The sequence below is a fragment of the Neovison vison genome, chromosome 12 (genome assembly GCF_020171115.1).
Source record: "Neovison vison isolate M4711 chromosome 12, ASM_NN_V1, whole genome shotgun sequence".
In the NCBI taxonomy this organism is placed as follows: Eukaryota; Metazoa; Chordata; class Mammalia; order Carnivora; family Mustelidae; genus Neogale; species Neogale vison.
The window spans coordinates 40,556,705-40,582,110 of record NC_058102.1 but is presented as its reverse complement, the minus strand read 5'-3'; the positions used below and the strand labels follow the sequence as shown (position 1 = coordinate 40,582,110).

General features: G+C 35.5%; 1 protein-coding gene across 7 annotated transcripts in view; it reads left to right on the top strand.

Annotated features, from left to right (window-relative positions):
- Nucleotides 1-25,406, top strand: part of NAV3 (neuron navigator 3) — a 611,692-nt gene that overhangs the window by 583,495 nt on the left and 2,791 nt on the right. For all 7 annotated transcript variants that reach the window (XM_044228605.1, XM_044228606.1, XM_044228604.1 and 4 more), the window contains 8 exons: nucleotides 356-451; nucleotides 726-894; nucleotides 2,131-2,366; nucleotides 13,002-13,156; nucleotides 14,193-14,264; nucleotides 14,896-15,092; nucleotides 16,046-16,164; nucleotides 20,745-20,948. In XM_044228605.1, the coding sequence (XP_044084540.1) occupies nucleotides 356-451; nucleotides 726-894; nucleotides 2,131-2,366; nucleotides 13,002-13,156; nucleotides 14,193-14,264; nucleotides 14,896-15,092; nucleotides 16,046-16,164; nucleotides 20,745-20,948 (1,248 nt within the window). The remainder of the gene's footprint in view (nucleotides 1-355; nucleotides 452-725; nucleotides 895-2,130; nucleotides 2,367-13,001; nucleotides 13,157-14,192; nucleotides 14,265-14,895; nucleotides 15,093-16,045; nucleotides 16,165-20,744; nucleotides 20,949-25,406) is intronic.

Genomic DNA, 25,406 nt, shown 5'->3' with positions numbered 1-25,406 from the left:
TCTCCTTTCCACCAAGCTGCTTCTCTTCCAGAATGCACCCACTGCATTAAAGAAAAAGACTATTTTTCCTACTACCAAACAGGTCATGAATCAGTTTTCCATACCATTCCACTTCATCTCATCTCATTCTTTCTTGTTGTTGTTATTGATGTTACTTCATTTGTTTAGTTTGTTGGGATATGTTTTATTTTATATAATAAACTATACATGTCTGTTACAATAACATCCATAGCATAGGGTTAATAAACATTTTAGTCCTTAATTATTAGTACATTAGTGTGTTTTATTAGAAAATAGAGTAATAAAACAAGACATATAACTGGGTTTTATCATGTTTTATTTTATTCTTTTTTAGGATCAGAAGTCTCAGGCATATTTGATAGGATCCATTGGCGTTAGTGGAAAAACCAAGTGGGATGTCTTAGATGGTGTAATTAGACGTCTCTTTAAGGTAAGCTGTGCAAGATATCTTGATATTAATTTTTGAATATGCTTTATTTTAGATGCTTTCCTTAGCTTTAGTAATGTAGACACATCTGCTTTTTCTTGCCTCCATTTCAAGTAGTAAGGAAAGCTTTCTCTCTTTATGCTGCGTGATATTAATAATTCTTTTATTACCAATTCCAAAATTCTTGACAGCTAGCTTCGTATCCCCATGAGTTTTTTATTTGTTGTAGATGAGTTGAATCTCTGTTTTGACTTTCTTTTTGTATGTATCATTTTAGGAATATGTGTTCCGAATTGATACATCCACTAGCCTTGGTCTGAGCTCTGACTGCATTGCTAGCTACTGTATAGGAGATTTAATTAGATCTCACAGCCTAGAAGTGCCTGAACTGCTGCCTTGTGGATACCTTGTTGGAGATAATAACATTATTACTGTGAACCTGAAAGGTAAAAACAAAAACGAAAAGAAAACAAACTGTATTTTTTAAACCAACATCCATTTTTTTCTTCCTCCCTTCCTTCTTTCTTCCCTCCCTCCCCATATCCCTCCCCTCCTCCCTCCATTTCTCTCTCTTTTTTTTTTTTTTAGTTTTACTTCAGATTTTTGTATTTGAAAATTGTGTTAACTACATTGATAGTTTTAGTATGAAATGGGACATATTTATTTTTAAAACACTGAAATCTTACTAAAAACACTAAAATTCAAGTAAATGAAATTCTTTGACTTCTGGGATGTGAAACTTGGAATGTAATTTTGAAGATTCTCCAAGACTCAAGAATAGGAATGTGATTTAGGGAACTTCAAATTTCTAGGTTTTTCCCATTATCATCTTTCATTTTGGGAGGACACAAAGAATTTTTTGCCTATCCCAGAGTAATAAATTCATCACTGTACTTTGATTTTAAAATATGTGTACCCAATAAATACCCACTGGGGATAGAGAATAGATGTTAAGAATTGGGGCTAAGAAATTCTGTTTGCTTTGGATGATGTGATTAATTATAGGCAAATGGAATATCTGAAGTATACTTGTCTCTCTAATTCTTTGTTCATATATGTTAAAGAGCCAGAACAGATCTCTATAAACTGGATTAATAGAGGAATTTGCCAACATTTGATTTTGTGATTAAGGTGCTTGGGTTAGTAGTAAAAGGGGATACTATTGCTTTACTTCTTAATTCCTTGCCAAATATCACAATTCATATTCTTCCGAAGCTTAAGTGGTTGAACAGCTGGGGTTTATAATGAGAGATAGAAGAGAATGAAGAGGAAGAGAAAATAGGAAGAAAAAGGGAAGAAAATACATATGTATTTTAATTTGTACACTTATTCTTAACAAAACTACCACCTTCAGAGGGAAGGAAGATATTATAATAGAATTTATAGTAATTCTTCCACTTTTCTCTGGAAACGTAAGTGGGAAACCTGAAGTAGACAGTGGAGGAAAGCCTGAACAAAAGGAAAGCACTTAGGTTCATTTAGATGTTCACTCTGCCTTATTAGTAATGCTTTTTTGTCTTAAAATGGCAACACGTGGTTGTGAGTTAGAAATATCAAGGAAAGCATTTTACAAAGCCCGCATTCCCATGACCAATAAAACTCTGTTGTGGGTTAACACTGTATTTTAAATTCCAGCTTCTGTAGAACAATAAGGCATGCTGTTCCTTTTGTTTCTCCTTCAGGGGTAGAAGAAAACAGTTTGGACAGTTTTGTTTTTGATACACTGATTCCTAAACCAATTACCCAGAGGTACTTTAACTTGTTGATGGAGCATCACAGAATTATACTCTCAGGACCCAGTGGTACTGGAAAGACCTATTTAGCAAACAAACTTGCTGAATATGTAATAACCAAATCTGGGAGGAAAAAAACAGAGGATGCAATTGCCACTTTTAATGTGGACCACAAGTCAAGTAAGGTAAGTCACAAATTCCTAAGAGAATTGTTGCTACTTATCGTAAGTGTTTTAAGCAATTAAGCTATAAGATTATGTGAAACCCATTTTGAACATGGAAGCCTACCACCTCTCTGACTAAAACTAAAATCTGGTGGATGATTTAACCCTTTTTCATGAGTTTAAACAAGACTGCTCTTTGGTAACATGCAGTTAACAGGTACTTCTCAAGCATTGAGAATATACAGAAGAAAATGACAAGTCTCTATTGTCTGATTTCTCTTAGACATCCATCTGGGAAGTGTTAGAGTAGAAAGAGATCCATGCAGAGTTCTGTAGAAGCAAGAGGGGAAAATATAATTCTTCCTGGAAGAATTAGAGCTTTATAAAAAGTCAATACTTGACCTGGGTCTTAATAAATAGGTGGGAATTAACTGGGGTGTTACAGCCAGGAGGATGTGGGTATGATTAGAATAGTCTAGGCAGAAATTCTGGGAGTAGCAATTTGCTTACATTTTATTTCTATAGGATTTCTGCTTAAAAACCTTAGGAAATTGAACCATATTTCATTTTGCCATCAACGAAGGTCTAATGTACCATAATAATCAGCTTGAGCACTCTCAGCTATTAAATAGGCATGAGGGGGCTATAAAACCTAGCCAGTACTTTCATACATTATGAGTAAAACAAAGAATCCTAAAAAGAAAATACTTCATGCCTAACATTTCCTAATGCTGGAATATTTTTGCCTATAAGTACACATTACATTCTCAATCAATTCAGCCTAAGCTTCTCTTAAGAAACTTTGTCTGTTATGGGCAATACCTTGATGGAATCCACATGACACTGGGTGATGTCATTTTTCCAAAGATAACCTGGTTAGATGATCTAAACTAACCCAGTGACTCAGAAAATTCAGGCTTACAAATTTTCAGAAATAAATTCAGGTCACAAAATTTGGATTGGATTCTTGAAATAAACCAGACATACAGTTTAGTGAACAAAACATTTCTTAATGTTATGAATAATAAACCAAAATCTAGACAACCTAAGAGCAACGGAAAAGCTACAGAAAAAGCAACGGAAAAAAACTTAACAACTTACCATGACTGAATCCGGAAGAAATAGAAAATCTGAATAGACCAATTACTTGTAAGGAGATTGAATCAGTAACCAAAAATCTCCCAAAGAAGGAAAACTCAGGAGCAGATAGCTTCGCTGGTGAATTTTGTCAAACATTCAAAGAAGAACTAACACCAGTCCTTCTCAAACTCCTCCAAAACTTTGAAGATGATGGGACAATCCAAAACTCACGAGGCCAGCATCCTCCTGATACCAAAACTAGAAAGTGATACTGCTAGAAAAGAAAACTATAGACAATATTCTTGATGAGTATAGATGTAAAAGCTTTCAAAAAAATATTGAAATCAAATCAAATTCAGTAGCACATTAAAAAGATCTTTCACCATGATCAAGTGGGATGTATCCCTAGGGTACAAAGATAGTTCAACATAGAGAAATTAATCAATGTGATATGGCACAGAGAATGAACACAAATCATATGATTATCTCAATAGATGCAGAGACAACATTTGACAAAGTATATCATTCATGATAAAAACTCTTAACAAATTATGTTTAGAAGGAACACTTCTTAACAAAGGCCATATATGACAAGCCCACAGCTAACACCACAATCAGTGGTAAAATGTTGTTAGATTTTCCTTTAAGATCAGGAACAAAACAAAGATGCTGACTCTCATCATTTCTATTCAGCATAGTCCTAGAAGTCCCAGCTAGAGCAATCAGGCAAAGAAGAAGAAGGAGGAGGAGGAGAAGGAGAAGAAGGAGGAGGAGGGGAAGTGAGAGGGGGTGAAGAAAAGATATCAGAATCAGAAAGAAAGAAGTAAAATTGGCTCTATATGCAGATGACATGATTTTATATATAGAAAATTCTAAAGACTCCACCCCCAGAAAACCCTGTTAGATTTAATTAATGAATTTAATAAAGTTGCAGGATATAAAATTAACAAACAGAAATTAGTTGTGTTTCTATACACCAACAATGGATTTACTGAAAAAGAAATGAAGAAGTTGATCTCATTTATAGTAGCATCAAAAACAATAAAATGCTTATAAATTAAACTTATTTTACATAATATTTACATAACTAAATTTACATTACATTGATGAAAGAAATTGAAGAAGACAGATAGGCATCACATGTTCATGGGTTGGAAGAATTAATATTATTAAAACTAACAAAAACTATCTATAGATTCAATGCAATTGCTATCAAGATTCCAATGGCATTTCTTGTAGAAGTCAAAAAAAAAAAAAACACCCTCATAAAATATATATGGAACCATGAAAGACTCTGAATAGACAAAGAAACCTGAGAAAGAAGAACAAAGCAGGAGATCACACTTCCTAATTTCAACTATACTATAAAAGTATAGTCATTAAGATAGTAAGGTATTGCCATGACAATAAATGCATAGAATTGGCAGGCACAATGAAACAGAATCAAAAGCCTAGAAATGAACCCAAGTCTATACCATCAACTAAAGATTTAAATGTAAGACCTGAAACCATGAAACTCCTAGAAGAAAACATAGCAATAAAACTCCTTGACATGGGTCTTGGTAATGATTTTTTGGATAGGACACCTGGAGTACAAGTAACAAAATAAAAAATAAACAAGTGGGAATACGTCAAACTAAAAACTTCCGCACAGCAAAATGAACCATCAACAAAGTGAAAAGACAACCTACAGAATTGGAGAAAATATTTACAAACCATATATATCTGTGAAGGGGTTCATATCCAAAATATAGAAAAAACTCATTCCACTCAATAGCAAGAAAACATATGAACCAATTAAAAAAATGAACAAGGGACCTGAACAGGCATTCTCCAAAGAAGGTATACAAAAGATCAACAGACACATGAAAAGATGCTCAACATCACTAGTCATTAGGGAAATGCAAATTAAAACCACAATGAGATATCACCTCATGCCTGTTAGAATGGCCATCATCAAAAAGACGGGACTGGAACTGGAAGAGATTATGCTGAGTGAAATAAGTCAAGAAGAGAGAGTCAATTACCATATGGTTTCACTTATTTGTGGAGCATAACAAATAGCATGGAGGACATGGGGAGATAGAGAGGAGAAGGGAGTTGGGGGAAATTGGAAGGGAAATTGGAGAGACTATGGACTCTGAAAAACAATCTGAGGGGTTTGAAGTGGCGGGGGGTGGGGAGGTTGGGGTACCAGGTGGTAGGTATTATAGAGGGCACGGATTGCATGGAGCACTGGGTGCAAAAATAATGAATACTGTTATGCTGAAAATAAATAAATTTAATTAAAAAAAAAAGACAGGCGATAACAAAAAGACGGGAGATACCAGGCTGGTAGGGATATAGAGAAAAGGGGACCCTTGACTGTTGGAGGGATTGCTAATTGAAATAGTCAGTATGAAAAACAGTGGAAGGAACCTCAAAAATTAAAAATAGTACTGCCATATGATCCAGCAGTTCCATTTCTAGGAATGTATCCAAAGGAAATAAAAATACTAACTCAAAAAAAAAATTGCGTCCCCCCCATGTTTATAGAAGCATTACTTACAATAACTAAGATATGGAAACAACTTAAGTGTCCCTGAAAAAAAAATTGGTGTATAGATACATATATGTGTGTGTGTGTGTGTGTATGTGTGTGTATGTATATACACACAGTGAAATATTATCCATCCATAAAAAAGATGAGGAAATCCTACTATTTGCTAAAAATGGATAGACTTTGAAAGCATTATGTTAAGCGAAATGTCAGAGGAAGACAAATACTGTATGATCTCACTTATATATGGAATCTCAAAAAAAAAAAAATTACCTGAGGCAGAGGATGGGGGACAGGAATTGTAAGAAAATGGTTAAAAGTTACAAACTTGCAGTTACAGGATAAATAAGTACTTGGGATATAATATTAAAATGATGACCATAGCTAACACTGCTGTATGACATACAGAAAAGTTGTTAAGGGAGTAAATTCTGAGAGTTCCCTTCACAAGAAAATTCTTCTTTCTTTTCTTTTTTATTGGATCTATATGAGAAGGACGATAATAGCTGAACCTATGGTGATAATTATCTCACGATATGTGCAAATCCAATCATCATGCTGTTCACCTTAAGTTTATGCAAGGATGTATCTCAATTATTTCTCAATAAAAATGTTCTTAATGGAGTAGTTTATTAAGTCCCTATCACTGACCAACTGAAATCTAAGGCAGATAGCTGAATTTCCTTTGGCTTGGTTTTCCCAGCTGTAATATGGAAAAAGTAGTAGGGGCATGGTAAGAGCTAAGAGTGTGGGGGTAGGTGGTGGATAGGGGTAGGTGGTGGGGAACGGGGGAGATATATATATGCAATTAATGTATAATAGCTTTCAATGAAGATTTCTTTCACAAATACAGAGCCATGCAAACATGACCCCCCAAACTTTGTTCAAAACTGTCTTATATGTAGTTTTCAAGGAAAGCAATGATGTACATAAAATATGCTGGGATCTCTTCAAGTTAAATAAATATAGCTCATGAATTCCAAATATTTTCTTGGAACTCATCACCCTTCAAATTGTTGAACCACCCATTCTCATTTCAATGAAATAGAGACATGTAACCTGAGGTCGAACATTTGACTCTTCTCTAAACAGAAGTATAAAGAGTAGAGTCATTTGTTTGCTTCAGCCTACATGTTTAATGCCTCCTGCAAATTTTAGGTCTCCTCAGAACGTTACTTAAAAAAGCATTTTTACCACCATTCTTTTTTCTTCTCAGCGAGAAAGAGGAAAGGATTATGTCCCTTAACCATCTTCAGTGTATTCTTTGAATTTCCCCCAATGTTGGTATGACTTTAGAAGTGACTTCCTTATGAAAAAAACAAGTGGTTGGTAAAAAGATAATAGATTTGTTATAGGAAACCATGTCATTTTGACAAAGTTGGGGATCACTTAAAATCAAATTTTTCATCAAGTAGAGTGATTTGGGCTTCATTAGAATGTAGTTTAACATGGTATAATAAAACATTTGGTAATTTACACTAATAAAATTTATACTTAGAAAGTTATTTATACTTATAAAATCTGCCTCACTCCTCAAATCTACTGTTATATTTAGGTTCTTTTTATTTCAGTCAAAAAACTGTTTAGTGTTTGGAGATGTTCTTAATAATATTATACTAATCTTTAAAAAAAATTGTCACCAAATATTACCAGCACTCTTATTTTCTTCTTTTCCTGAATAAAATCACTTGTGTCATTAGTAGGTGAGCTTAATGTTTGTTATTACAAAAAACAATGACAAATAAAGCCTAGCCAAGAGCATTGGAACAGAACTAATGAGGCTCGGAAGTAGTAATAGGAAAAATCCCTGGACAAATCATGTGGCATTTGGCATCAAGAAAGCACAAAATACAACTACCAAACGTGTATTGTTTCTTTCTGTTGTAAGATCTGAATGAGCTGTCAGCAATGCGGGATATCGTCGTTGCTAGAGAATTTAGCCAATTCTTGCCAAATTCTCAGAGAATCTGCAATGGTTTTTGTTTGCATTGGTTTGCTTTTATGTGAGGAGCGGGTAAGTGAGAATGGTATAAAGGAGTGAGGATGAGTAGATGAGACTGTCTGAGGGGCAGCTGCTCACAGTGTAGATTTACTAAAGTAAAGTGAGAACGAGGCATGAAGTAATAAATCCTGTCCCTGAAAAATGAAGCCATGTCATGGCTGACGGGCGATATGCTAGGCTATAGGAAGCAATGAAGAGACAAAGCCAAAAAAACACTTATGGATTCAAAAAAACGTCAAACAATAAAACCATCAAAAGAAAAAAAATCTTTTCACGTGTTTGGTACCCCCTTGCATTTTACATCCTGTCCCTCTTCCTGCTCTCAAAGCCCTCCCTTGAGCTGCCAGCTGGGATATTTTGATCGAGAGCAGTACACATAAGCAATTACACTTTGTGACATTTGATCTAGTGAGCCCAGAAGGCTAGAGATGGATTTAGTAAATAATATGTGGCCAGATGAAAACACTTGGAATGTTAGGTAGGAAAAGATCAGAAAACTGGTCTTGGCAGATTCATTTTTTGGGGTCTAGAGTCAAAACCAAAGAAGGCAATGATCAACAGCTTTTACAGAACTGCGGATCTCTCCGTATATTTTCAGAGTATGGGATTCATCTAATTATCAATGTCCATCTGATAGATACACCTGTTTTCTTTTGCCTAATTAGATCTTGGACATGAAAATTTTAATGCTAATGCATCAGTACTTCGATCTAAGATTGAACCCCAATTAAGTGATAGTGGGGGTTATAAAGTGATTTCAAAAGGGTCTGAGAAAAACTCAAGTTATATGACAAAATTGTTTGTGTATAACTTTGTCCCCTTGCAGCCATAGCTTTCATTGGATTCCCAAAGAGGACTACTGCCCTTCTCAAGATGAGAGAGAATCATGAGAATTGAATGGCCCTACTTTCCCACAATCCCTCAGTGATGTCTTAATTACCAAATTCAATGCCCTTTGCTTCTTTTCTCTGTATCTCTCCTCTCTCCCTCTCTCTCTTTCTCTCTTTATTGCTTATGGATAGCAAATTGCCATAGACAATCCTCCCTTTCTAGAAATTCCTCTAATTTTCGAGATTATCATTCTGTTTCCTTCTTACCCTCCAGCAAGCTCCTTCTCAGCCTCCTTCACCTCCTGGTAAATGAAAAGACGACCCAACATTCTGTTCTCTCCCACTTCTGTTCTCACCTGCATAACTCCCCTCATTTCAATTTGCATTGATTCACATTGGACACTGGTAGCCAAGCCTGCCCTCCTCAATAGGAGGCCTTTCCCTTAGCATACACATACATTTCTACCACATACACAAGTTTAGAAAACCCAGGTTCAGCTCTGAAAAAATACCAAATCCATCTTCTTCCATCCATCTCCGCTCCCATCACCCTCCCACCAAAATTAACACTATCGCTGGGATGACAGCAACTGTTTTCTAACTGCTTGGTTCACAACTTGTGTTAAATCTCCCTTCTCTCCCTCTCTGATTTTTCCCTTCATCTCATGAAAAATATAGTATCTTTTCATTATTGAAGTCTGACTGCATTAAACACTGCAACATTTTTCTATTCTTTTCTGTACAAAGTCAAAATCTTCCCACACCTGTACCATCCCTATTGAGTCCCATATTTTCTCTTGGCTTCAGCAGTTTTGTTATTCTCTTGACTGGTTCCTCTTCCCCTCTACAATATACTTACCACATTTTGAAATCATGAATCTGACTACATTACTCAGGACTTCACGAAGAACATTCATTGTTTCTTTGCTGCCAGTAGGAAAAATTCAGTAACCTTTCAAATCATACCAGGTTGCAAACACTTCTTTCCAATTTACTTAACATTATTTATATTCACAAAACATATACTACTAGTTTATTTCTTACCACATTTTTTTATGTTTCTGCCTTTAATTACTCTTTTCCCTCTATTTGGAAAGCTCTTCTTCCATTTTTAAGCATCGAAACATTACCTAATCCTAAAAATAAAAGGTTAGTAGAAAATAATACTACCACCAGAAAGTCTTTTTCGGCAGTACAAGTAAGGTTTACATGCTTTGAACAAAATCTTTCATGTATGCTCTTTTAATACATTATTTTTTTTAAGATTTTATTTATTTATTTGACAGACAGAGATCACAAGCAGGCAGAGAGGCAGGCAGAGAGAGAGGAGAAAGCAGGCTCCCCGAGGAGCAGAGAGCCATACATGGGGCTCGATTCCAGGATCCTGGGATCATGACCTGAACTGAAGGCAGAGGCTTTAACCCACTGCGCCACCCAGCCACCCCAATACATTATTTTTTAAAAGATTTTATTTATTTATTTGTCAGAGAGAGAGGCAGAGCGAGAAGGAGAAACAAGCTCCACACTGAGCAAGGAGCCCGATGGGGGACTCGATCCTAGGAGCCTGGGATAAGCTGAAGGCAGGCGCTTAACCCTCTGAGCCACCCAGGCATCACAGATACATAGGTTTTGTGACTTTTTTAAAAGATTATTTATTTATTTATTTGACAGAGAGAGAGAGAGAGGAGGCTCCCCGCTGAGCAGAGAGCCCAACAGGGGGGCCGATCCCAGAACCCCTGAGACCACAACCCTAGCCGAAGGCAGAGGCTTAACCCACTGAGCCACCTAGGCACCCTACATTGTTTTTTCTACTGTGAATTACAGTTTGGTTTTTTACACACACACACACACACACACACACACACACACGTAACCCACTATTCTGGGTAATAAGCTTCTTGAATGCTTTTCCATTTCTTTTTTTTTTTTTTTTGAATGCTTTTCCATTTCTAATTAATCATTATCTCTTTGGTATTTCTGTTACTTTTGATAAATTGCTCTTTCCCTACTGAAAAAAAAAAAAAAGTTGTTCGTTCACATTTGTTTATGTAGAACGATCCAAATTTTTCTGCATAGATTCAAAGTCTATTTTCTTTTTCATTGCAACACCACTGCCATGCACAATTTCTCTTATAAAAACAGAGCACTTATTTTTCCCCAAACACATCACACGCTCATACCTTCCAGCTTTCACTCTTTATTATTTGTACTTCAATAGTTTGTCCCCAAGGACCCTGTTCTCTGAACAAGTCTGGATGAGGTGCCTCTCTTAAGTTTCCCTATAATGTTTTGTGCATTTCACTTACCACACTGTTTTTGTGGTTTACTTTTTGAACTGCCTTTCTGCTTATCAATTCTAAATTCCTGGAATGGAGAAATATTCTCTGAATCCTTAATACCAAAGTACCTGGAGCATAATAAGTGCTTGCTAAGGTGTTTGGAAAGGATAAATAACCGCTCAATTATCATTTAGAATTCTTCTCACTTTTCAGAATTCATCCCAAAATTTCACCTGGCTATGTAAGTCCATCAGGATCCCCCAGCTGGAATTAATCCTTCTTCTTCCTACAGACCACGACTCCCCTTTTAACCTCTCTAATGGGATGTTTTGTATTACATTTTGTACCTTTATTAGTTATGTATGTACCTACCATAACCATGAGTTACGTATCACCCTCCCAAGCTCCAGCATTTCCTTCTCTAGAAAGCTTTCCTTGAAACCTGCCACCTAGGCAAAATCTCCTCTCCTGACCTTTCGTAGCTCATAATATATTATGATATCGTATTTAAATCGATATATATTATGATATCGATTTATCATATTTAAATTTTAGTACTTAATGTGATCATCTTAAAGCCTACCAGGGAAGTCTTTTCAACACCTATGCCAAGAAAAGTACTTGATTCAGTCATAATTAATGTTCAACTTACTAACTTGAATGATGATCCATTATTTTTGTACACCTCAGGGGATTGTCTAGAGCGATGAATGTAGAAGATAGGCAGTCAGTGTTTTATAAATGAATAAATGACTTAACATGGGTAAATTATTGATATAAATTCCATTTTTGTCTTTTAAGATGAATGAAATTCTCCAGACTATTCATTAGTTGAAGCATATTTTTCTGTATTCTCTGATTTAGGCTATATTTGTTCAATGTGATTGGCTCAATGTAAGCTATCTAGTGCATTAGTTTTCTAATAAATTTTATATTTGAACTTAATATATTACTAAATGCCTCAAAACCCTGGCCACTGTTTTCTTAACCTCTTCTTCTTTTAGTTCTAAAAGTAGTATTACAGACAGAGGGTGGCGACCTCTAGGATGAGTGGTTATCCATGTTCAACTACCTGGCTGCCAGAAATGGTTTTTTAACCCTGACCAGGATTTACAAATTGAAAATGTCATTGTAAATATGCAAATATTATGGAAATGTTCTTCCTGATTAGGATAATTTTAAGAAACCTAATTATGTGTCTGGCCTACCCATCTGTGAGAGCAGTCAATCAATGAACTGGTTATCATATTTAGATTAAAAGCTATTAGAAAGGAATAATACCTTTAAAAAAAAAAAACCAATAAGCTCAAGAAATGCTAAATGCTAATGTCAAGTGACCCAGGGAACCACAACAAATTTTGTCTTTGTTTAAAATCATAGAAGTTGCATGAATATTATAAATAATAGCCATACATCTCTCTAAGTCCTGGGGCTGTGATTTCATGTACCCTATTGAAATGAACTAGAATTAAAACATTTAAAGTATTAGTGGAAATTTAGGTGTGCCTCCTTGGATTTATTGTAAGGTTTGCTGAAATCCACTTTTAACACTGTAATACCAAAAGCAAGAATAAAGTCTCAATATTTATGGTTTATTATAAGAGCTCATATGCAGAACTCACTGCCCCCTCTTTTTTTTTTTTTCTTTTTTTAAGGGGACACAACAGAGAAACATGCTTTTGTTTTCAAAATTTTCTATTTGCAGCAACTGTTCTGTATTGGCTTTTCTGTTTGCTCTTTTCTTTAAAAAATATATTTTCTCAGCATTATATTTCTTTGCTTTGTTTTATATCAGCGCCATGACCTATGGGTTTTAGTCAAAGTTACTGGATGGCAGACAAAGTGTGCTATTCCTAAACTATGAATTGCTTGCCATTGGTATAAATCGATCATTGATGTGTTTGTTTCCTTTATTTTTTTTCCAAGGAGTTGCAACAGTATCTTGCTAACCTGGCTGAACAGTGCAGTGCGGATAATAATGGTGTAGAGCTCCCTGTTGTAATAATTCTTGATAACCTTCATCATGTGGGCTCTTTGAGTGATATCTTCAATGGTTTTCTCAACTGTAAATACAACAAATGGTATGCTTATGAAATATTTTGAGTGATGAAATATGAAAAAAATGACCTGATTTGTTTCTAATGTCTTTATACCTTTTAAAACCTGTGGTGGATGCCATGAATTTAAGAAGGCTTCATTAATATTAGAACATATTCCCCCCCCCAAAAAAAAAATCCCTGTGCATTTCTTGAAACATTTATTTATTCATTCAGCAATTATGTTCCAGGCAACTTTTATGGAAACATGATTTACTTGATGGTGTTATCTTCTATGGATATGTGGAAGGTCTGGGAGACCAATGTCAATGACAGAACGTTTAGATCAAGGAAATTAAGAATTAAAATGAAGCTCTGAGCTCTGGTTTCACTTTTCCTCCATATCGAAGTTTAAATTCAACCTTCTGTAAAGATAAATTTAACGCGTTCAGATATATCATCATTAATGAGTCTAACTTTTAAAAATTTACAATGAAAGTAAAGGTTGAAGTAGGGTATAAAAAAATCTGAAAACCCACTAAAGATGGCCTCTAAAGGAAAGACATATAAGAGCAACCTAAATATTAGTTTTAACGGTGCAATATCCCCATTAATCTCTGCTAGAGATTTTTTATATGTTAAAAGTAGATCATCATAAGATCAGCTTTGAAACAAGAATACAAATTTTCTCATCATTAAGAAACTTTAAAATATCTATGAAATAATGAAAGAGGGAAAATTAATGAATTTGATTATAATCATAAGAGTCACAAGACATTAGAGTGAAATGAGATTACTGTGATTATTCCATCTAACCTTTTTATTTTATAGATGAGTAAACTCAGGCTCAGAAAGGTAAAATGATTTTCCTAGGATGTTAGAGCTGAAATTAGAAGCCCAAATCCAAATTTACAGCTCAATGATCTTTGTTATTTTTCCACCTAACATTACAAAATCACCCTTGTAAAGCCTAATGTTAATTGGAATAATCCATATTTACCTACATTGTTTTTTAAGGCGATTTTAATAGACTGATCTCTTCTACCTTCAGCACATCAACATATTTAATTTTATTTTCCAGTCCATATATTATTGGAACAATGAATCAGGGAGTTTCTTCATCACCAAATCTAGAGCTGCATCACAATTTCAGGTAAAGATAAATTGAATGCTTTGTTTTGTTTTGTTTTGTTTTGTTGTATTGTCTCTTTCTGTTTGCTTTTGGTTAGTGTTTTCCCATTTGTACATTGACAGATCCTGCCAGTGGTGACCTGTGGTGTGAAAATAATTCTCACTTCTTCTGACACTCTTTCTCAAGCAGACATTTTGTGATCTTCAACCTGTAATCGGAATTGTTTCTTTAAAAAAAAAAAAGAAAGAAAAAGAAAAAAGAAAGGAAGGGAAAGAAATGTTTGTCCTGCTCACTATGTCACCAGCTAAAGTAGAGCACTTTTCTTCAAAGTGTGAGGAATGTGAAGAGAGTTCCTATTTCAGGATTTGTGATTCTCCTACAGAAGAGTACTCAGCGTGTAGACTCCCACTCACTTCTGACGCACATGAGCTTTGCTTTAGCTTAAAAAGAAAAGTTATTTTGTATACCTCTAATGCTAAGAGATCTCCTAACCCGTTTGATCATTAAAATGAGCCACCAATTGACATAGGAACATTCTTTATTTATATTGGAAAGAGAATACCGTGGACTTAAAACTTAATTTATTTAAAGATTTCTGAATATATATATATATATATGTATATATATAATTTTTTTTTTTGTCTTTTTGTAGGTGGGTGCTATGTGCAAACCACACAGAACCTGTGAAAGGCTTTTTAGGTAGATACCTTCGAAGGAAACTGATAGAGATAGAGATTGAAAGGAATATACGCAATAATGACTTAGTCAAAATTATAGATTGGATTCCTAAGACATGGCATCATCTCAACAGTTTTTTGGAAACACACAGTTCTTCTGATGTTACCATTGGTGAGTTCCAAAACTGCAATATGCCATTTTCCAGGAACTAAGAGTACGTGGTAAGATGGCCAGATTGGATGGTAGAAAATAACAAGAAAAGCTAATTTTTTTCTTGCTCCTGAAGATTTAAGTTTTCTTTTTTCCTTCTGAAAGTTTGCCTTCTTCTAAGCTTTATATTTCTGATTAGATTCATTATGCTTGACAATTATGGTTTTCTAAGATTTGACTGGAATCACATGAGTTTAATACAGCCAAATATATAAAAATCAGATAACCATTTGAAATAAATTATATCTGTTTAAATTCCCTTTTTATGATAAAAAACAAATTTTAGCCAATGGTTCACATCAAATATAGTTATGAGAGAAGATTTTAGTTAGAGATAATTTAGGTGTTTTATAGATTATGGATAACTAAGGTGTTTCATATTTTTCATCAAGGCAAAACTGAATTAATTCTCTTTGGTTGGCATAAAAATATTTATTTTTCTAATCCTTCTAAAATTGCATGTATAAAAGTCTCTTTCCTATTTTGCTGGATTATAAAGATATATTCACCAAAGATACAAGGTAAATGAAAAAGAAGAATTTGATAATTGAGATCAGAAGACCAAAGCTGAGTCCCACTCTGCAAATAATAACATATTTTATATTTGGGAATTTAGTTCAGCACAGTTTCAGCATCTATAAAATGGGGCAGGTTGACGGATTATGACCTTTAGGGTTTCTCTTAACTCTAATAAGTTATGTTCTTATGTTAAGATTTTAAGGTAAAAGGAAGAAGAGTTCAGGAGATTGAGTCTTCAGAAAAACATACTTTGATAATAATCAAGATGGCTAAGATTGTAATTGTTTAAGAATCCTGCAAGATATATTATTAACTCCCCCCAAATTATGTCTCGAATATTTATGTGTTTAGGTTGTTACATGTAATGGTTCTCAAAATGGTTTGCTTCTTCTTAGGCCCCCGACTTTTCCTTCCTTGCCCTATGGATGTAGAAGGTTCTAGAGTGTGGTTCATGGATCTCTGGAACTATTCTTTGGTACCTTACATTCTGGAGGCAGTGAGAGAAGGTCTTCAGGTATAGTATTCAATATTCTTTACTGTTTAAAAACAAGCAAAATCATCCTTTAAAGCAAAGAACATTCTTTTCTCTGGGTATTTATACAGAAACTGAAGGCATGAACTATATAAACATATTGGTAAAGTTTTAAAGGTCAATTAGCATGTAACTATTTATTGTGTATTCTGTTCTGAAAATTAATACGTGGAGAAGGAGAAAACCTTTATTCCAATAACTACCCATTTAAGGCCAAACAAACTTATTGCCATGGATAATAGCAATCTGTTGAAAGCCAGCTAATTGGACAGTTCTGTATCTTATAAGACAGACATGTTAACATGGGCCTTGATCATTTCTTCTCTTAACATATAGTTTGCAACAAGTAGTTTCTGCTTACGGGTTCCCTGTTTTTTGTATGTTTCATTGTCTGAAACCCTTTAACCTCACTCGTAAGATCCTTTACTATTTGGAGGGAATGCTCTACATTCTAAGGCAATTGACTTTTTAAAATCTATGGCAGGTTGATTTAGCAGCATTCCTGCTGTTCCTCTCATCTACCTCGTGTCATGAGGCCCTACGCTGTCTCTTCTATGTACTCTTAATGGAAAATTCAAAATACATCACTAATAAGAAAATTCTGTTTCTCAACAAAATTGACTATCTCCTCAAATTGGATTTGAGCTTTCATGAAATTGTAGAATTGTAAACCTCAAGGTTGAATCTTTAAGATTTTTACTTCATAATCATCCAGCTTATTGTAAAGGATCTAATCTTTTCTACAACTCATCTAAAGTTTAGGAAGTTTTTGCTTAGGCATCTCTATCTCTGACTATTACAACTGCTACTAGAATTAAGATACAGTTCTTGCTTTTCACATTTGTCATCTGCAATAGTGCGTTAGGTATTTATCCTTTAAAAAGTCACTGGTGATCTATACTCCTTCCTATCCTTTCCTTTGAATGGCAGTATTTAGAACCATCACGATGGTTCTGGTGAACACGATGAATAAATATTTGGAAGATGTGCTCAGAATCTTCAGAGATAATGATCCTAGAGCATACTATCTACTAGTTTTATTCCAGATTTAAGTAATACAGTTTCCTATTTGAAGGCTATGAGCCAATCTAGCCCCAGTTGTTGTTTGGTTCCAATAAAATAAAAGACTATACCAAAAGTTTATATTTTTTAAATATAACATCTCACTTTTCTGGGTTCCTCTGAAACTGTTATGCTAAGGTGTGAATTGAATTTCTCAATGTCAATCATTTTATACAAAAAAGAAATTTATGTGAAAGTTTATAAAATGCTGGAAGTCATATTTTTTAAACCAATATTTATTTATTTATTATTATTATTTTTTAAAATTTCTTTTTAGTGTAACAGTATTCATTGTTTTTGCATCACACCCAGTGCTCCATGAAATACATGCCCTCCCCAATACCCACCACCTGGTTCCCGCAACCTCCCACCCCCCCGCCCCTTCAAAACCCTCAGGTTTTTTTTCAGTGTCCATATTCTCTCATGGTTCACCTCCCCTTCCAATTTCCCTCAACTCCCTTCTCCTCTCCATCTCCCCATGTCCTCCATGTTATTGTTCTGCTCCACAAATAAGTGAAACCATATGATAATTGGCTCTCTCTGCTTGACTTATTTCACTCAGCATAATCTCTTCCAGTCCCGTCCATGTTGCTACAAAAGTTGGGTATTCATCCTTTCAATGGAGGCATAATACTCCATAAATGAAAATTCTCTTCATATAGTTTCAGTATTAATAAGCTGTCATCCAAGTTTTTATATATAAAATCTCTTTATTTCCCATGTGTTTACTAATACAGATAAAGAAAAAGAAGACTGCCTAAACTCAAAAATAGCAATACCTAACACTACTTAGCTTCCTTAAGTCTAATTTTTAAAAACTGTTTCAGTTCTTGTTTAAAAAATGTTTAAGTCAATATTATTTTTAAAACACTATCCGGAGGGATGCCTGGGTGGCTCAGTTGGTTGGGCAACTGCCTTCAGCTCGGGTCATGATCCCAGGGTCCTAGGATCAAACCCCATGTCAGGCTTCTTGCTTGGCGGGGTGCCTGCTTCTCCCTCTCCCTCTGCCTGCTACTCTGCCTGCTTGTGCTCTCTCTCACTCTCTGTCAAATAAATAAATAAATTTAAAAAAAAAAAACACTATCCAGAGAATTAGAATTTTATATAGCTTTCATTTAGGCAAAAGTATAACCCTTAGAGTAATACCAGTTTCCTAGACTAAAATTAAGAGATATTTCAAAATTATTTTTGAAGAGGAGAAAAAAACGTCTCATTTCTCTTTGTGGTTCTAGATGTTTAGTAGTAGGTTAGTGTAAATGCTGAATCAACCGTAATGTGTAGGGAATGTATGGGGGGAAGCCCAGTACCCAGGAGAGATAAGAAAAATAGGTAGACATTTTTCATTACTACTGAAGGATGTGCTCAGCCATAAGCCCATTGGCAGATGATATTCCTAGTGTTGGTCCATATATGTTTTCTGTAAGAAAAGGAAGAAAAGGAATCATGTGTGTTACGAACAATCCCCTTGGACCTACTGGTAACAAAGAACCTTGAATTGGAGCAAGAGATGAAAAAACAAAGTCTTCTTGCAAAGATGAAACTCTGAGTTGAGTGGAATAGAAAAATCTCTTTTCAAATGCATGGTCTGATGAGGAACCATAGGGAATGCTCTCTGTCAGATGTTCTAGTTGGAAGAAAACACTGGTGATAAAATGGATTCTGATTTTTATTCTAATGATTCTACCTTTATTGAAATGGCAACAGCAAATTCACATTATTCTAATTATTTAAATATTTAATATTTTATAATTTTATAATATTTTAATATTTAAATCTTCTTTCAATTATTTTTCTATAACATCTGTTTTACACTGAAATTTAGTATTGGACCTATTTAGCATTTTATTGGTCACCTCCAATTTTGCTATCTTGTATAATTCTTCAAAAGGCTGGCATCAGTTGATTCTAGACCTTCATAATTTTTGTGTAACATTTACTTTCCAAGAATGACACATTTTCCTTAAGTTAGCTTAAGTTGTATACAAGCTGTTTTTTTAGATTTATAAAGTAGGTTTTTTTTTTTTTAAGATTTTATTTATTTGACAGAGAGAGGTCACAAGTAGGCAGAGAGGCAGGCAGAGAGAGAGGAGGAAGCAGGCTCCCTGCTGAGCAGAGAGCCCGATGTGGGACTCGATCCCAGGACCCTGAGATCATGACCTGAGCCGAAGGCAGCGGCTCAACCCACTGAGCCACCCAGGCGCCGCGCCCCTATAAAGTAGGTTTTTAACTGAGAAAAACTTTTGCTTCAAAACTCTCACTAGCCATATAAACTATGTATCTATTATATAGTGATAGTGATTGCTACTCCTACCTTCATCTCCCAAGGGATACGCAGATATCAGGACCTGGCCTGCTTGCTTGCTTGCTTGCTTGCTGTCTCTTTCCTTCTTTCTCTTTTTCTGAAGGCAAGGCTGACACAACCTCATATAGTTCCTCTGGGAGAAACCTGAAAGATAACTCAAGGCAATTCATGTACCTTCTGTGGTGTCAGTATCCACCATTTTGCTTTTGATCACTGAACCACAGTAGGCCATGTAGAACACCTCCCAGTGTGCTGAGACCATATATGCGCCTGGTAACCAGGCTTGTAGAAGGGAAGGAGGAGGAGGTCAAGGCAGGGTTGAGGGAAGTACATCAAAGACCTAGTTTGCCCATGTTACTGCCCTCTTCTCTTCATTTTAGCTTTTCTTTCTGTCCCCCTACAGTCTGGTACTTGTTTATAAAGTACATTCTACCTCTGTTTCTGCAGTGTGCCCTTCCTAATTAAAAATTTGTAACATGTCTTACATTCATCTTCTCCCCTTTCCTCCACTACCAGTACGTGATCCATTATCATCTCTTTCTTGCTTCCTTTTGGGTCCTGACAACATGAATGCTTTCATTTCCCATTTTCCTCTTCTTTTACTGTTGGCCTTATAAATAAACATCTAAAAAAGAGTTTTTACAGGAACCAATGAGATTATTAGAGGAAATTAATCCAGAGAAAATGATTATCAGAAAAATTATTTTTATTTTCAAAGAAACTTTGAGTAGAGTGAAGTTGAAAAAGAGAAAGTCTCTTACTGTATTTATCATCTTTGCAAAGTGCACCTTAGTAGAGAACTCTGTTTAATGCCTAGCACAGCTTTCTTCAATTCTCCATCACTGGAACTTTCCTTCCTCAACTTTGAGTTTTCTTTTGGTTTATAAAATCACTAATAAAGATAAATATGGGCATATTTCTATATGTGAATTCTATATGCATTTAAAATAAATCCCCTTTGTACTCTCTCCCAAATGCTGACTATCTATCCCAGATGTTCATCTTTATCTCTCCTTCAAGTTTAAAGAGAGTTAGGTGGATGGACATATATTTACAAACTGGAAAATTGTATATGGACACAAGTCTCTTGAAAGTTCCATAAGAACTCAATGTACAAAGGAATCACTCAATTAGTGGTCACCTGTTTTACTGAGTAGGAATGTATTAGATATGTATTAAATATATGATCATTCTGTAGATGTATGGGAAACGGGCACCTTGGGAAGACCCCTCGAAGTGGGTACTTGACACATACCCATGGAGCTCAGCATCTCTGCCTCAGGATGGTCCAGCATTACTTCAGTTGAGACCAGAAGATGTTGGGTATGAGGGCTGCATATCCACTAAGGAAGCCACAACCTCAAAGCACATTCCACAAAGTGACACAGAAGGGGATCCTCTGGTAAGAAGCTGCTATGTGATTCTTCCAATATAATCTTAACTACAGTGTGTTGTCATCAATATTTAGTCATTTGTATCAAAGATACTAGTTATCTTAGGTGGTATTTGGGACTGCTCTGATACAGGTATTCTGTTTTTAATTCTTTTTCCTTTGGCTTACCTTCCCTAGGTTAAATTCTTAAAATGAAAGACCAAACTTGTATGCTTAATAATCAAGAAACACTAAAACCAGGCTGAACTCTGTGACCATAATTTTTATTTTATTATGCAGAAAATTATGTAAATTAATAAGTCTTCAACATTACATGACTCAATTCACTAGGTATTAAGAGAAAACCGGATTTTGTTCTTAATATAATATTTTACATATATCAACTCTTCTGACTAGATTTACAATTAGTCTTTTGTTGCCTACAGTTGAGAAGACTAAACTGACTTGGAAATCAAAGGGAAGTTATTCCCCCTGATTCTCCCTGTCTTTCTTAATTTGTAGTTCTGTATGGTTTAATAAAGGTCAATAAAACTCCAAACTATGAGTACTCTGAGACTATTAAGTAAGTAGTATTATTAGGAAAAGTATTTTATTTTTCATGTATTTTTTTCATATTTATAGATGAATTTGTATAGATTGGTTTCAGGTGTAATGCATTTATTAGCTTACCATTCTATGGTTACAGAAGTCATTGGACCTGTACAATCAATACAGAAAAAAAATACTGAAATAAAGGCCATTATGTTATTTAAAACAAAAAAGGAAATTATTAAAAATCATAACCTATGACTATACCCAAGAACATAAAGTGATTTGATATTTTTTGGAATATTAGTGTACTCACAACCCAACATATATACATTATCATCTCAGCTGACCAGTCTTAATATTTTGGTGGTTATATGTGAACAAGATGATAGATTTTTAAGATCTTTTCCAGGGCAAAAGACACGTGCACGCGCAGACACAAACCAAACACACACACAAAAACAGAGGCAGAAAATTGTGCATACTATTTCAAAGGGTTCCGTAGAGTCATGGAAATATTTACAAAGCTCTTCTTAGAGTCCAGAGAACTCATATAGGACTTCCAAATTGGACTTTTGCTCTAGACCATAAAATCCTTAAGGGCCTGGATCTTTCTTTTTCTAACAGGTAGTTGGCTTTTTAGCTCAGACATAACTTGAAATCAACAGTAATGGAGGAATTGGTTTAGATGCAGCATAATTGTGAGCAAATACTAATTAATTGCCTATAGAATGGTTCATATTTAAGAAAAAATATTAACTTTAGGATACAAGTATGGGTTATTACATCTGAATTTTATAAACTCTTTGTGTGTTGATATACTGTGTCTGTTCCAGGTAAGGAGAAGCTTTATAGAGTTTGTTTTGAAAAATTAAACTGTCGAGTAAGGAACCCTTACGGGATGCCCTCAACTTCCCGGTTCCAATCAGCTAAACCCATCACACTCTTCCCTGGCTCTGAATGCTCTTATGTTCTAGTATGGAAAAGAGATCCAGGGTCTCCCATACTGAATAAAAATTGGGGTTAAAAAATCTGATTCTTAAATGGCTGCTCAACTAAACCTCTTAAGAAACAGGAGATTATGGTGTGCTAAATAGCAAAAGACTTATCATCCAAAAGTCAATCTTCGGATCAGGCACCTTCTGATAAGAAAATAAATATTCTATCTGCTTTTATTTTGTTATAGTTCTATAATTACTGGTATCGAGTAAAAACACATTTGCAGTCCAATCTAAATCAAAAATATTTGGAAAAAATCCACTATTTAATGTCAGAAATATGTTGGATATGAACAAGGATACAAGTTTTTGGTGCATCTCACAGTATTTTATTCCTCACCAACAAACGCATTCATTCTTTCAACAGGTATTAATAAGTATATCCTCAGGGCCAAGACTTGGTAGATAAATAAAAAAGATAAATAAAATACCATTTTTGGTCTCAAGAAGCTCATAGTTCATTACTGGGAAGAGACGTCTACCTATATAAATTATAGTAAAATGATGGTAGAGTCACATGCTAGATAAAGTTGGGAGTCCACTGAGGAAGCGATTAGGAAAAAGCTTTATAAAGGAGGAGACTCTTAAGCTGTGTCTAGAAGGAAGAACAGATGTTCCATCATGTGATTGGATGGAATACATCCGAAATTAAGGAAGCAGCAGGTGAATTTAGAACACTGTAATAAAAATGAATATGAATAAAAACGCTATCTGCGGATGGATGGGATTAGAACAAAAAGGCAAGAAAAATTAGAACTACAAAAGTCTGCAAGAAGAATGAGAGCTACAAAAGCCTGCCAAGGCTTGTTTATCTTTGTAGGAAGTTAAAACTTTATCACATAAATAATGAAGAGCTATCAAAGGTGTTTGGGCAGGGGACTTATGTTAGCTGGATTTGCAGGTTATCAAGATCTCTTTGGTAACAGAGCAGAAGAGAGATTAAAGACGAGAGGATGGAGGCTAGGAGCCCAGCGGATTGGTAATAGCAGAGGTGATAAGGAACTGAGCAATTACAAATCATAGACATTATATTTATGATTATGAATGTGGGGAAAGCAGAGGAGAGGAGAGGAAGGACATTCTTTTGCAGAGAATAATGATCTATCCCAGTGACTATTGGATCATATTTGTAACCTTGCCCCCTCTTGTAATCCCCTTTTACTTGAATGCACAAAGCAACACTATGAGAAGGCAAATTGAATCCCATGTGTACATTTATTATGAATCTAAGACTTGGAACTTATTCTAATAAAGCATATTTACTATATGGCACCATTTTAAAAAATCAAGATTTTCATGATGCTTCTATTACACCATAAAACTTTTACAGCATTCAGCATTCAAGTGATTTCAAATATTTGACCGAGGTTAGAATCATAACCCTTAAAATAGACCTCATTTACAATTTCTACTCTTAGTAAATCAGGAGGACACTCAACACACAATGGTGTTATACAAATTATCTTCACCCAAATGCTTGAACATACAGCCAGTGACTAATGATGGAGGAACTGACATCAGAAAGGAGGGAGGCAATATGAATGTGCATGGTGGGGGGGGTGTGGGTGAGAGACAGAGAGAGAGGGGTAAGAAGAGAGAGAAAGTGCATGTTTATGGAGACATTAGGCTTTTGCTTTATTGGGTTTGATAGGCTGTCACTAACTACTTTCATTTCATATCTGTATACAGCTGATTTAATAAATTCAGAGACTTAGCCTAACAATTATATTGAAAAATGTTGTCCTGAAGAATATTAAAATGACTTTAAAATATGCTATCACTGTAGCCTCTCTGTCAGAAAGGCCTCCTTGCTAAAATTGTTGATTATCATCTATTATCTATTTCACAAGCATTTATTGAACATGCATTTTACACAGAACACACAAGCATCCATAGCCTAACATATGTCTAAGGAATCCTTTTTTTTAGATTTCTCTTTTTTATTGGATCAGATTCTCCAGTCCTCTAATTTGGGAAAGAAAAAAAAAAGGAACAACTTGGATTACTTTATAAAATAATAAAATGACTATGCATTAAACAATATAAAGATTAGGACCACTTCTAGAAACCCTCGACAAGAAAACAAGTCTTACTTCTTTCATGAAGACCCATGCCAGTTTTCCTGCACTTTGTAATAAAATCATTGAACAGGTTATCCACAATTTGCTTTTAAGCAATCTTTCCTTTTTCCTCTAACAGTGGATCTGCAGATCTATCAAAAGCCAGCAAGCTGGCTGCCTTTTATTTTGTAGTACATGGAAACGCTGGCTGTCTTTCTCCCCAGGTGCTTTCAGGCGTATGTCCCTTTTTCTGGAACAAACATTACCATTGCCCTATCAACGGGGAAACCCGAGACAGCTGCTATTGTTCCAGAAGGTGGCTTTTGTTTTCAGTGACAGATCAATCATATTTTAGCCAGAAATTCAACAACAACAGAAACTTGACAGTGATCCTCTCCCTCTCCCTCTTCAAACGCTCATGGTCGGCTTCATTCAGTGACCCCTTTCGAGGTCAGCCCCTAAACAGCAGATGGTGCGTTTGTGTGCAGCAGCTGGCGTCATTCCACTCCATCCCCTCCTTCTCTCGCGGGAGCCTGTGCACGCGCTCGCGCGCGCGTCTGTGTGTGTCTGAACATCCACGACTTTCACTTGCCATTCAATGCTTTCTGCTTCTCCGCGCCAGAAAGCCGAGAAGCTTGGCGTGCTCTCCAGCCACGAGCCCAGATGTCCAGCTGTGATACAGTTTCTCTCCCAGTCTCCCTGCTGGAGCCGTATTCATTCACAACCCCAAATGAAAGAGCTATCTAGAGGCCCTGTTGGGTCCTTATGGTTTGGTGTCGTAGCCCTGTTCGGGCAGAACCGGGACAGGAGCCGGAGGCGACTCATACGGGCCTGACCTTGTTTCCGCGTCTCGCTGGGATGGGATGAGGCGCGCTGCGTCC